Source organism: Balaenoptera physalus (genome assembly GCF_965194825.1).
Source record: "Balaenoptera physalus genome assembly, chromosome: 12".
Taxonomy (NCBI): domain Eukaryota; kingdom Metazoa; phylum Chordata; class Mammalia; order Artiodactyla; family Balaenopteridae; genus Balaenoptera; species Balaenoptera physalus.
Genome location: NC_138897.1, coordinates 7,560,851 through 7,573,749, shown reverse-complemented (window position 1 = coordinate 7,573,749; position 12,899 = coordinate 7,560,851). Strand labels below are relative to the sequence as shown.

Below are 12,899 nucleotides of genomic sequence, written 5' to 3'. Positions count from 1 at the left end.
ACCAAAGTGTTTGTTGCAACTAACAAGCTGCTTTTCTTTCTTTCCCTTCCACTCCATTTACAGACAGCAGTGTCTGCCAACAGCCTCCCTCACTCTTGGAAATGAACTCTGACAAACTTACCGCCGAGGCAGTTGACACTTCCCATCGAGCATGGAAGAATGGGGTTCCGAACTTCGTTACACTGTTTTTGAAAGGTAATCAGCTCCTGTACGTGAGTGGATGGAACAGGTCCATTTAAATCGCTTTGAAGTTTACCTAGTAAAGCACCACAAAACTGTGCAAGCTGAAGAATTGAGGGGGAAGTTGTACTGGCATTGATCTGTTTCTCATAACTGCCTTGGAAGGAGACAGATGACCATTAATCCTACTGATTTTATAAATGAGGATGAACAATTAAAGGGGTAGCAGTTTGAAATCTAGGAACTAGGCGTGAACAATTTCATTTCTAGGCTCCGAATGACCAAAGGTGCCAGGACAATAAGTTTTCTGTCCAAAACATGTTTGATATATGTCCATTGACAGCTGGATTTCATCTGAAATTCATGGATCTCTCCTTTTAAATCATTGTTTCTCAGAATTCCATACTTTTACATTGAAATTTGTATTTTGTCTGCCCTAGTCGGAGAATGCATAGGATGACCTTGTCGTTAGGCAGTATACAATACAATCAACTCTATGTGTTAATTCTAGAATAGTTTCCCATCGATAGGAATGTAGGAAACGTACACTGGCATCATTATCCTGGACATTTCTCTTTGTTTTTATTGTATTCAATAAAATATTGACTTCAGTAGCTCACCTTGGAAGAGGAGTGTGATGGAGTTTGACTATCCTTTAGTTTTACCTTAATTGCCAAAATGCCAGGACCCCAAACCTGTCTTCCTCCTAGTGAGGTCAGGTTGGAGACAACGAGCACATCTTTCTGAAGGTGATCTCCTTGATCTGAAAATGAAGAGAACCACTTGATGTGAATAAAACCCAAAGAATTTTGGGAAATGTTGGTGTTTCTTGATCCACACTCTTTACTTGGGATAGATTTAGCTGAGAGGGGCAGGAACTTTGATACTGCTTAAACAAACAAGGAGTTTCATTTTTCTTGCAAAAGTATGGAGGTGGTCATTTCAGGGTCCAGTGCAGCTGTTCTAGGGCCGGGCTCATTTCACCCTTTTACTTCACTGTCCTTCATGCATAATGGCTGAGCATCTAAGAATTATGTTAGCATTCCAGAAACAAAGAAGAAAGATGAATAAGGAAGAATAAGTGGCTAGATCAGGACTTGGAACATTTCCAGAAACCCCAGTAAATGTACATCTTCTTGCCCTGAACCGTGTCCCACAGTGACCTTAGCTGCAGTAGGGTCTGATGCCTGTTTTGTTCTCTGGGCCCAGTGCCATTCCTGTCAGAATTGAAATTCTCTAAATGAGGATGAAACAGGGAAGTGATATTGCCTCAGCAACTCTCAGTGGACACCACACCCATCAGAGTCAGGCAGGTTATAGTATCTGTGTTTCATTTGTTGGTCATTATTCTCAATATCTATTGCCGTAGCTAATGTAAGTCAAAATGATTAGATGTCAAAAATGAATCTACCATTTTCTTTTCTTTTTCAAGTAAGCAATAGTAGCCTTCCTATGCGTGTTTACTTTTGTGCAGAGTGGAAGTTTGTTTTCTAGTTTTATGTGTGTCGTTTTTCATATATTCCCAATTTTGGTGAGGAAGTGAAAGTTCATTTGGATGATAAAGTGAATCTTGGAGGGGCAAATTCATTCAGTTGTCAGATGGGTCTGGACCTCATCTGGTCACGTCTGTGCCCCCTGTATGGTGCCTGGGCACCTGGCCTCCCCTTGGAACCAGGGCCCCCTCAACCCTGCCCGACCTGCAGAGGATCTGAGCTAAAGGCTGAGGAGCAGCTTCTGAGTCACGAGGTGGCTCACTTTGTGCTGTGCTGACCTGGCTGGCCAGCTGGGTCTGTGGGGACACTGCTGACGGTGTCAGGCAGTAGGTCAACAGTGTATTTAAACAGAGCCAGGGGGCTGCTGCATGCACAGTCTGACTGCATCCTGAGCAGGGATCTTTCCCTAGGGACCTAAAGTGTGACAGGCATTCCAAGCCGATGGAATCATGGGGTTAGCCTTTTGCAACCATGATGCTAATCAGAACATTATACTAATAGAAACCTTTTTAGAAGAATCTAGAAGTCACTTTTCTAATTTCCCACCTGTAGGAATCTCAGAGGACCTCACCTAGTTCTTTGTGAAGACATCTACAGACACACACACATCATTTCACAAGTCAGCCAGTTCTGAAGAGCGTGTCAGAAGGGTGTTGATTGTATTAGGTGGATATCTCCTATCAGATTTCAAAATATCATACTAACAGTGAAACTCCAAAATCCTATTGGATAAAATGACAAAAAGGACTATTGCACTGACTGGGTATTACACTGCTAGGTCTTCCCTTTTGCGTTAGGCTTTGTTGATTCAGAAGTGAGCGATAGTAAGTCTCTGTCAGAAAATTTGGAGGGGAACTATATATGAAGCACAGCAACAATTCTGAAAAATGTGATGCAGTATAAAACAGAAAAAATGAATGGTGTTATTTGCCCTTGTGACTGGCATCTTTAAAATTAAAATGTTGAGGATATATCCTTGCAATGAACTTTGATCATATTCCTCTTCATGTTCGGAGAGATGGTAAAACAGGGTTATCTTCTTCCTCTTTCCTTCCTCCCTCCCTCCCTCCCTGTCTTCCTGTCCTTTATTCCTTCTTTCCAGGGCTTATAACTATGAGCGTTTCAAGGAGGAGAGCTTAATCACTTTGGTTTGAAATCATGAGAAGAGACATCAGGAGTGAATTATTTGAGTGTTTGGTCAGATGGGATGGGAGATATTGAATCCAAACATGTGGACCAATGCCATGCTTTTTATTGAGTCTCCTAGAGTGACTCAGTCATGATTATTCAGGCCACTGTTTCACAAAGTAAATATGCAGCCCACAGGCAGCCATCAGTGTTGACACTTTCTTATCCTTTACTTTGGGGAGGGCAAAGCATTTAGGAGCACATGGATGAATACTCAGCTATTTTCAACAAGTTTCCCCAAGACGCAGATGACCTTCTCAAGTAACAGGCTCTCAAGGAGGTACCTTGGGTTATGTGCCACTCTGGGCAAGCGACCTGTAACTGTATCACCATCTCTCTTAACAGCAGACTGCAATCCAAGGAGAGTGGAAACACAAGGGGAAACAAATACAGGTGCCCTGTGTGTTTTTAGAGGGTTGTCACAACTGATTTTAACGAAGCATATCGATGATGGTAGTTGAGGACTATCAAATGGTTGAAGACCACCTGTAGACTGCATCAAAGTCTGTTTATTCAGCGTTTCCTGTAGTGAGGGAGTCAGCTATTATTTCACTCCTTCTGCTAGAGACACAAAGGGATTCGAAAGGATAGTTTTATAGAGTGAAAGGAGGAAATTGAAACAGCTTTTGGTCCATGTCCAATTTGGGAGGGATTACCCCTTAGGGTGGGATTTTGGGAAGTGGTACGGAGGTGGTGGGAGTGAGTTGTGGGCCAGGAGTTTTCTGATTGACTTGCGAATGTGTGTGACAGTCTTTGATTGGGTCACTGCCAGCAGGCACATAACTGGGGCCTTCTCAGGCTGGGTAGGCCATGGGGGTTTTCCTGTTTCAACTGAAAGAATATCTGGTCCTCGGCTTTGGGCTCCAAGTCTAGCCTATGCCAATGCTGCAGGACGGTTGCATTAAACCCTAAGCTCCTTGTTCAGCATATACCATGCCTGGTATATAGTAGGGAGTCAATAAGTATTTGTAGAATATACAATACATATTTTATAAGAGGCACTTTTCTCCCAACATTTTATTGTAAAACTTTCAAATATAAAAGTTGAAAGAGTTGTACAGTAAGTATCCATATTGCCACCACCTAGATTCCATAATTAAAATATTACTGTATTTGCTTTGTCACATATCTATCCATATATTTGCTCCACAAGAGGGATTTTCCTATGACACATTTGATTAAGCTAAAAAGAAAACAGTTTATAGCCTTACATACTTACGTGAGGAGAGATCTTAGTCCCAGGAGAATGTTGAGCGATGCTTCCAGAAATGTCTTAATTGCCCTTATAAACCACTATTTTTTGCCAAACATGGGAGGGGCTCAGATCCCGTATGCGGCTTTTAGTGTCCACCAACTTTAGGCAGTTAAAGTGCTAAAGGTTCATTTGTCGATAGTATTATTGAGCCAGGATTTACCCACACTTAAAAAAGATTATGATTAAATGTGTAGGGAGAAATGCCAATTTTAAAAAACTATATAGGATTTTAAGCTTAATGGAGCTACTACAGTCAGTGTTCGTCATATGATTTTTTTGAAGATTCCTTGGAACTCAGCTTCATTCACAAATGAAAGTTTATTCTGTAGGTGGAATGAGGCAGGTAAAAGTTGAATATGCTTTCTGCATCACAGACTGGTAAGAGGCTTGTCATCAAAATATGTTTGCTTGGTTTTTCCTCTGTTCTGAATTTTTTCTGGAGAGTTAATATATTTCTGTACTATTACTCTCTACTGCTAGATATCTGTGTGCTGTGAAAAGTCTAGCATATGGCCAGGGGAGGACTTGTGGGTACAACTGGGAGTCAGTGCAGCCTTTGAGTACAGAGCCAGATGCCTTGAGTTTAGGTTCAGCCTCCATCCTTCATAGTTGGGGCAAGTTACTTAGCTGCCCTGAGTCTCAATTTCTGCACCATGAAATTAATTTAATCCACAATGAAATTACCTCCCAAGGTTGTGATAAAGATGAAATGAGATACTGTGTGTAAAATGCCTGGCGCATAGTGACAACCAGTAAATACTAGTTGTCATCAGTTAAAATGTGGTAAAAGTCATATACTTAGGAGAAAAATTAAAATATACTTATATCGGTAGAATAGAATTCTAGTTTTGAGCTGGAAGGGGCTTCAAAAGTCCTCTCCCTCAGCTCCTTATCTGACAAATAAGAAACTGAAATCCAGAGACATTAAATAATTTCCCCACAATAACAGTTGTATTTATTCTGGAAGAGGATGAAAACCAAGATTTTTTTATTCCCTTAGTAAAAAGCTCTTTCCACTATTCCAGGTGATCCTGTTTTGAGGATGCTGAGGACGGCCAACTACATCAATAAAGAGCACAATCCTTGGAGGCGTGCAGACCTGGATCCACATCCAGACTTCACCTCTTATTATGTGGCCTGGGTAGGTTGCACCTTGGTTTTCTCTCTGTCAACAGGTTTTGTAATCCTACCAGCTGAGGCTGTTCTGAGGTTAAGTGAGATAATAGAATAAGGCGCATCGCACAGCGCTCTGGTGTATAATAGAATAAGGCGCATCGCACAGCGCTCTGGCGTATAATAGAATAAGGCGCATTGCACAGCGCTCTGGCATATAATAGAATAAGGCGCATTGCACAGCGCTCTGGCATTAATAGGTTCGCTGTTATGGCAGCTGCTCTCCGTGAAAAGCAGGAAAAGGAGGTGGAGAAAGAGAAGGAGGAGGGGTTTTAAAGGAAGAACACATTCCCTGATTCTCATAATAAATTGTGAAAGACTTGGATCCTGAGAAGACTGTGGCACTTTCAGAGGGAGTTAGAAGAAAAGCAGAAATGAAGTAGGAGAATGAGAGAAGGAAAGAAGAGTAGAGAGAAAAGATGTTGTTGGAAAACAACTGATGGTCATCAGTCATTTCTGTTACTTTGGGGCCTCTTGACTTTGGTTAGGAATAGACAATCACAGACATGGTGCAATTTGATTCCACTGCAAGATTCGCACCAACGGCGCTCCACCTCACCCTCTGCATGTGATTTGTTTTTCTTGACTCCTATATGAGCTAATTTTTGGATTACATGGATGCAAAATCATTGTCTCAGAAGGTTGCTTTGCACCCTTTGATGTGTTCTATTGAGTGGCTGTGTAAAATGTAGGCTCTGAGTAAGCTGTTTTCTCAATAAGAGAATGAGATAACCTAAATATGTTTTGAATTCAAGTGTAACCATTACGATGGGTGGGTAGAGCGGACGGACTGCTGGAGTCCACGACGCAGTGAAGTGTCATGGTCAGGAGCACAGGGCTGTAAGAGACGTATCTGTGATGATGGAAATGTTCTCCATCTGCTCTGCCCAATGGAAGCCATGGGCCACGTGTGGCTATTGAGCACTTGAACTGTGGCTAGTCCCATTGAAGAACTGAATTTGTAATATTATTTACTTTTAATTAGGTTAATTAATTAATTTATTTTAAAAAATTTATTTTATTGAAGTATAGGTGATTTACATGTTGTGTTAATTTCTGCTGTACAGCACAGTGATTCAGTTATACATATAAATATATTCTTTTTCATGTTCTTTTCCATTATAGTGTATCAGAGGTTATTGAATATAGTTCCTGGTGGTATAGAGTAGGACCTTGTTGTTTATCCATTATATACATAATAGTTTGTATCTGCTAATTCCAAACTCCCAATCCATCCCTCCCTCTCCCCACTCCCTCCCCCTTGGCATAATTAGGTTAATTTAAAATTTAAATATGGCTGCAGGACATATTGGGCTGTGTAGGACATAGAGTGTAATGGTAGGACGCAGACACTGAGGCACGTGGCCAGGGTTTGCATCCCAACCTTGCCCCTGGTGGTCGCTCCACTGCTGAGTTCCATGGTGTCCCCGTCTGTCAGAGCTGTCGTGAAGACGATGAGTCAATAGATGGGGTCAATATATGGAAAGTCATGTATTGAGCCAATATATGGAAAGAGTCACTATATGAAAATGAATCAATATATGGAAAGTACTTAGAACAATACCTGGAAATATCACATATATGTATACATATATATTCATGTATATATATATATATGAGCTTGTTATTACTTTTATGAGGAGGCCATGAGATCTATTTTAATTAACTAGATCATTAAATAGTTATTTGGCCTGATTTTTGCCCTCCTTGACTGCCTAGGCCTGGGTAGTTCTCTCAGATAAACAAGGGGGTTAGTCAATGCATCCTCTTCTGGTTCTGAGAGTTAATGTCTCTGTGCATTGGCCATTTTCACTTGTATAGATGATTGATAGGAGGAAATTTTGATTTTGCTGCAGATTTATTGGTATGTTGTCTTCTATCCTCAGTTTTTGCATCTGATGGATGAGGAAAGCGCTACCTCATTTCTCAGATGTCTACATTTTAGAGTCACGTGAGGGATATTAAATAACATTTAAGTAAATAGTTGCATTTCAGGTGTTTGGAACAGATTTCCCATGAATTATGATCATTATAACATAGCAAATATTGAGTGATTTTTCTAGGCACTGGGCTAAGTGGTTTATGGGCATTATTTCCATTGGTCTCCAGTGCAACCCTATTAGGGAGATATTGTCCCAGTTATTTTAAGGGGACAAGACAGAGAGTTTAAGCAGTGTGTTCCAGGTCACATAGCCAATGGACAGCAGAGACAGGCTATGTTCTCTTTGACTCTGAAATGTGTATCCCGAAGTTTGCTGAGTGGCCTTCTCTTGCTATCTGAGAACACACTTCTTAACTCAATGTTTTTGCCCACGTGCTTTAAAAAATTCAGTGATTGAGAAATCAGTTTTAAATTTGGAAAAATTTTAGAAACAGGAAGCAAGATAGCTTTACAGAATGAGGAGAGAAAATGTTGGTTGTTTATGCCCCTTTTGTTGGTGAACTTTCAGTCATTTGGAATTTACTTTGCACAGTTTTCCTTCAGAAAGTCTCTTGCTCTGGTGTTTCTTATGCTGTTGCCAACACAAAGAATCCGATGAAAATAAACTCCCAATTACCCCCATTAGCAAATAAAGAAATATCTCACTGCCTGACAGCATTTCAATAAATTTTTTTAACTTGCAAATTTGTAAATGTAGAGAGGGTGGGGAGGGACGTGAGTGGATAAATTACTTAAGGTAACATTGGCACAGTTTTTGGTTGTCTCTGTCTAGAAAACCATCTCCAAGAGGTCTAGGGATCCCTACACAACCCCAGTCCTATCATTGTGTGCTTGTTTTCCTTTGTGCACGGCTGTCAAGGTCATCCTTACTGTCTTGTTGTCTTTCTTATTCATTCAGTGAGTGAATTCAGAGAATACAGGGCACCTGATTTCCTCTTCAACAATTGTCTCTTCATTCATGTTGGTGGGATTGACCCCACCCAACATCCAGGGATGGACCCTCATTGGTTTCAAACAATAAGTGCTTACCATTTTTGTTTGTTTGTTTGTTTGTTTTTGGCCAAGGGATCTTAGTTCCCCCACCAGAGATCGAACCCGAGCCCTCACCAGTGAAAGCACGGAATCCTTACCACTGGACCGCCAGGGAATTTCCTTACTATTGTTTTTTTTTTTTTTTAACATCTTTATTGGGGTATAATTGCTTTACAATGGTGTGTTAGTTTCTGCTGTATAACAAAGTGAATCAGCTATATGTATACATATATCCCCATATCTCCTCCCTCTTGCGTCTCCCTCCCACCCTCCCTATCCCACTCCTCTAGGGGGACATAAAGCACCGAGCTGATCTCCCTGTGCTATGCAGCTGCTTCCCACTAGCTATCTATTTTACATGTGGTAGTGTATATATGTCCATGCCACTCTCACTTCATCCCAGCTTACCCTTCCCCCTCCCTGTGTCCTCAAGTCAATTCTCTACATCTGCGTCTTTATTCCTGTCCTGCCTCTAGGTTCTTCAGAACCATTTTTTTTTTTTTTTTTTAGATTCCATATATATGTGTTAGCATACGGTATTTGTTTTTCTCTTTCTGACTTACTTCACTCTGTATAACAGTCTTTAGGTCCATCCACCTCACTGCAGATAACTCAATTTCGTTTCTTTTTATGGCTGAGTAATATTCCATTGTATATATGTGCCACATCTTCTTTATCCATTCATCTGTCAATGGACACTTAGGTTGCTTCCATGTCCTGGCCATTATAAATAGAGCTGCAATGAACATTGTGGTACGTGACTCTTTCTGAATTCTGGTTTTCTCAGGGTATATGCCCAGTAGTGGGATTGCTGGGTCGTATGTTAGTTCTATTTTTCATTTTTTAAGGAATCTCCATACTGTTCTCCATAGTGGCAGTATCAATTTACATTCCCACCAACAGTGCAAGAGGGTTCCCTTTTCTCCACACCCTCTCCAGGATTTATTATTTGTAGATTTTTTGATGATGGCCATTCTGACCAATGTGAGGTGATACCTCATTGTTGTTTTGATTTGCCTTTCTCTAATGATTAGTGATGTTGAGCATCCTTTCATGTGTTTGTTGGCAATCTGTGTATCTTCTTTGGAGAAATGTCTATTTAGGTCTTCGGCCCATTTTTGGAATGGGTTGTTTGTTTTTTTGATATTGAGCTGCATGAGCTGCTTGTAAATTTTGGAGATTAATCCTTTGATAGTTACTTCGTTTGCAAATATTTTCTCCCATTCCGAGGGTTGTCTTTTCATCTTGTTTATGGTTTCCTTTGCTGTGCAAAAGCTTTTAAGTTTCATTAGGTCCCATTTGTTTATTTTTGTTTTTATTTCCATTTCTCTAGGAGGTGGGTCAAAAAGGATCTTGCTGTGATTTATGTCATAGAGTGTTCTACCTATGTTTTCCTCTAAGAGTTTGATAGTGTCTGGCCTTATGTTTAGGTCTTTAATCCATTTTGAGTTTATTTTTGTGTATGGTGTTAGGGAGTGTTCTAATTTCATTCTTTTACATGTAGCTGTCCAGTTTTCCCAGGACCACTTATTGAAGAGGCTGTCTTTTCTCCATTGTGTATTCTTGCCTCGTTTATCAAAGGTAAGGTGACCATATGTGCGTAGGTTTATCTCTGGGCTTTCTATCCTGTTCCATTGATCTATATTTCTGTTTTTGTGCCAGTACCATACTGTCTTGATTAGTGCAGGTTTGTAGTATAGTCTGAAGTCTGGGGGCCTGATTCCTCCAGCTCCGTTTTTCTTTCTCAAGATTGCTTTGTCTATTCGGGGTCTTTTGTGTTTCCATACAAGTTGTGAAATTTTTTGTTCTAGTTCTGTGAAAAATGCCATTTTACCATTGTTTTGTAAAAAATACATAATTGCCAAGCCCTATGCTTGCCCATAAAGTGCCTGCTGCAAGAACTGGATGGAGCCTCAAGTGTCTCACTTGGGAACTCTTGGAAAACCATACCTGCACTTTGTCTCATAAACTTAAAAACATTATCCACCAAAAGGAGGAATTTTCAGCCTCCCTCCCTCCTCAAAATAATCAACACTTAAAGCCTAGAATCCCTGCTAATATGGAATAAATGCCTCTTTATTCCTACATGTCTATCCCTTTTTCTTTTAGTCGGTTTCTGAGTGAGAGGCTCTCTTCTTCTCAGCAAGAAAATGAACTTAGCTTTGCTTCTTGCTCTGGGCCTCTTTCCTTTATTCTCTGGCACTGTCCTGCTGAATTCAGGGATTCCTTTTGTTATGGTGCAAGACCTAAGTCAGCCCGACAAAGACCATCTGGACTTTCAATAAGCTGCCAGGGACTTAAATGAGGAAGCTTGTAGCTCTAGAAACTACCAGGTGCCATCTTAGGAGGAAGAAGAAATCTGGTCAGAGGTCAAAGTTTTACAAAGCGCAGAATTGAGATATAGAAGGAAATTGGATCCTTGATGATCAAGCCTTACCTGAAGTCTAAATCTGAACTTTTCAGTCAAATGGGCCAAATAAGTCCTCATTATTTAGATGAGTCTGCATTTTCCTTAACTGATAATGGGAAACATCTTAGCTTGTGCAGAGGGTATAGTATACAGGCTAGGAAGCATAATAGCTCCTGGGCTCACACTGATGGATAAGATAAAATCCTTGCCCTTAAAATTCAGGAGTTCAAAAGAGGCTGAAGAATTATTTCATATTTAGACCAAAGTGACATGAGAACTAAGTGCAACGCATGATTGTAGACTGGTTCCTGGGCTGAAAAAGTTAGCCATTAAGGATGTTACTGGAATAAGTGGCAAAATTTGACTATGGACGGTAGATCAGTCAACAGTATCAATGTTAAATTTCTGACTTAGACCACTGTGCTGTGGTTTGGTAAGAAAATGTTGTTGCTCTTAGGAAGTAATCACTATTTACAGGGAAAAGGGCACAATGTCTCCTTACCCTTAAGGGGTTCAGGAGAAAAAAACATGTAGATATGGAGAGACAGTGAATGCCAAAGCAAATAAAGCTAAATATTAATAATTGGTGAATCTAAAAAAAAAATTCAGGAGTTCATAATTCAAAAACCTTCTTTCCCCCATTTAATTTTTTCCTCCTTGTAATGCAATAGGCAGAACTATTCTTTTGTGATACCATTAAAATTTTTTAAATATATATTTTGAATTGAGATATAGTTCACATGCCATAATATTCACCCTTTTAAGATGAGCAATTCAGTGGCTTTTGTATATTCACAAGGTTCTGCAATCATTGCTGTCTAATTTCAGAACCTTTTCATCAGCCCCCAAAGAAACCCCGTGTCCCCAGAAACCCCGTATTCCCATCCATCTTCCCCTCAAGCCTGGCAGCCACTCATCTCCTTTCTTTCTCTATATGTTCTGGACACTCCATATAAGTGGAATCATAATATGTGGCCTTTGGTGATTGCCTTCTTTCACTTGGCATAATGTTTTCAAGGTTCATTCATGTTATGGCATGTCTCAGTCCGTCATTCCTTTTTCAGGTATAATTAACATACAACACTATATTAGTTTTAGGTGTACAACATAATGATTCGATATTTGTATATATTGTGAAATTATCACCACAATACGTCTAGTTAACATTCATCCCCATACATAGTTACAGAATTTCTTTTTCTTGTGAAGAGATCTTTTAAGATTTACTAACTTAGCAACTTTCGTATATGCAATATAGTATTATTAACTAGAGTCACCCTGCTGTATATTACGTCCCCATGACTTATTTATTTTATAACTGGAAGTTTGTACCTTTTGACTCCCTTCCCCCATTTTGCACCCCAGTGCCTTCTTCTGACAACCACCAATCTGTTCTCTGTATCTGTGAACTTGTTTTTTTTAAATTTATTTTTGGTTTTGTTTTTTAGATTCTACATATAAGTGAGATCACACAGTATTTATCTTTCTCTCTCAGACATATTACATTTAGCATAATGCCCTCAAGGTCCATCCATGTTGTCACAAATGGTAAGATTTTATTCTTTTTAACGCTGAATAATATTCCAGTGAGTGTGTGTGTGTGTATGTATGCCACATTGTCTTTATCCAATCATCCATCAATGGACACTTAGGTTGCTGTCATATATTGGCTATTATAAGTAGTGCTACTATGAATGTAGGTGTGTATATATCTTTTCAAGTTAGTGTTTTCATTTTCTTTGAATAAATACCTAGCAATGGCATTGCTGGATCATATGGTAGTTCTATTTTTAATTTTTGGAGGAAACTCCATACTGTCTTCCACAATGGCTGCACCAATTTACATTCCCATCAATAGTGCACAATGGTTCCCTTTTCTCCACATCCCTGTCAACACTTGTTATTTCTTGCTTTTTGATACTAGCCATCATAACAGGTGTGAGGTGATATCTCATTCTCTCATTGTGGTTTTGATTTGCATTTCCCTGATGATTAGTGATGTTGAGCATCTTTTCATGTACCTATTGTTTATCTGTATGTCTTCTTTGGAAAAATGTCTGTTTAGATCCTCTGCCCATTTTAAATTGGATTGTTTATTTTGTTGCTATTAAGTTGTATGAATTCTTTGTATATTTTGATGTTAACCTCTTGTCACATATGTAATATGCAAATATTTTCTCCCATTCACTAGGCTGCCTTTTCATTTTTGTTAATGGTTTCCTTTGC

General features: G+C 39.7%; 1 protein-coding gene and 1 long non-coding RNA gene across 2 annotated transcripts in view; one reads left to right on the top strand and one right to left on the bottom strand.

Annotated features, from left to right (window-relative positions):
• LOC309639108 (uncharacterized protein) overlaps positions 1-12,899 on the top strand; it is a 1,002,784-nt gene that overhangs the window by 15,356 nt on the left and 974,529 nt on the right. Inside the window, exons 2-3 of the mRNA XM_082415948.1 lie at positions 64-195; positions 5,142-5,257. Coding sequence (XP_082272074.1) covers positions 102-195; positions 5,142-5,257 — 210 coding nt within the window. The 5' untranslated portion in view covers positions 64-101. The remainder of the gene's footprint in view (positions 1-63; positions 196-5,141; positions 5,258-12,899) is intronic.
• Positions 1-12,899, bottom strand: part of LOC309639128 — a 422,446-nt gene that overhangs the window by 58,779 nt on the left and 350,768 nt on the right. The window lies entirely within an intron of this gene.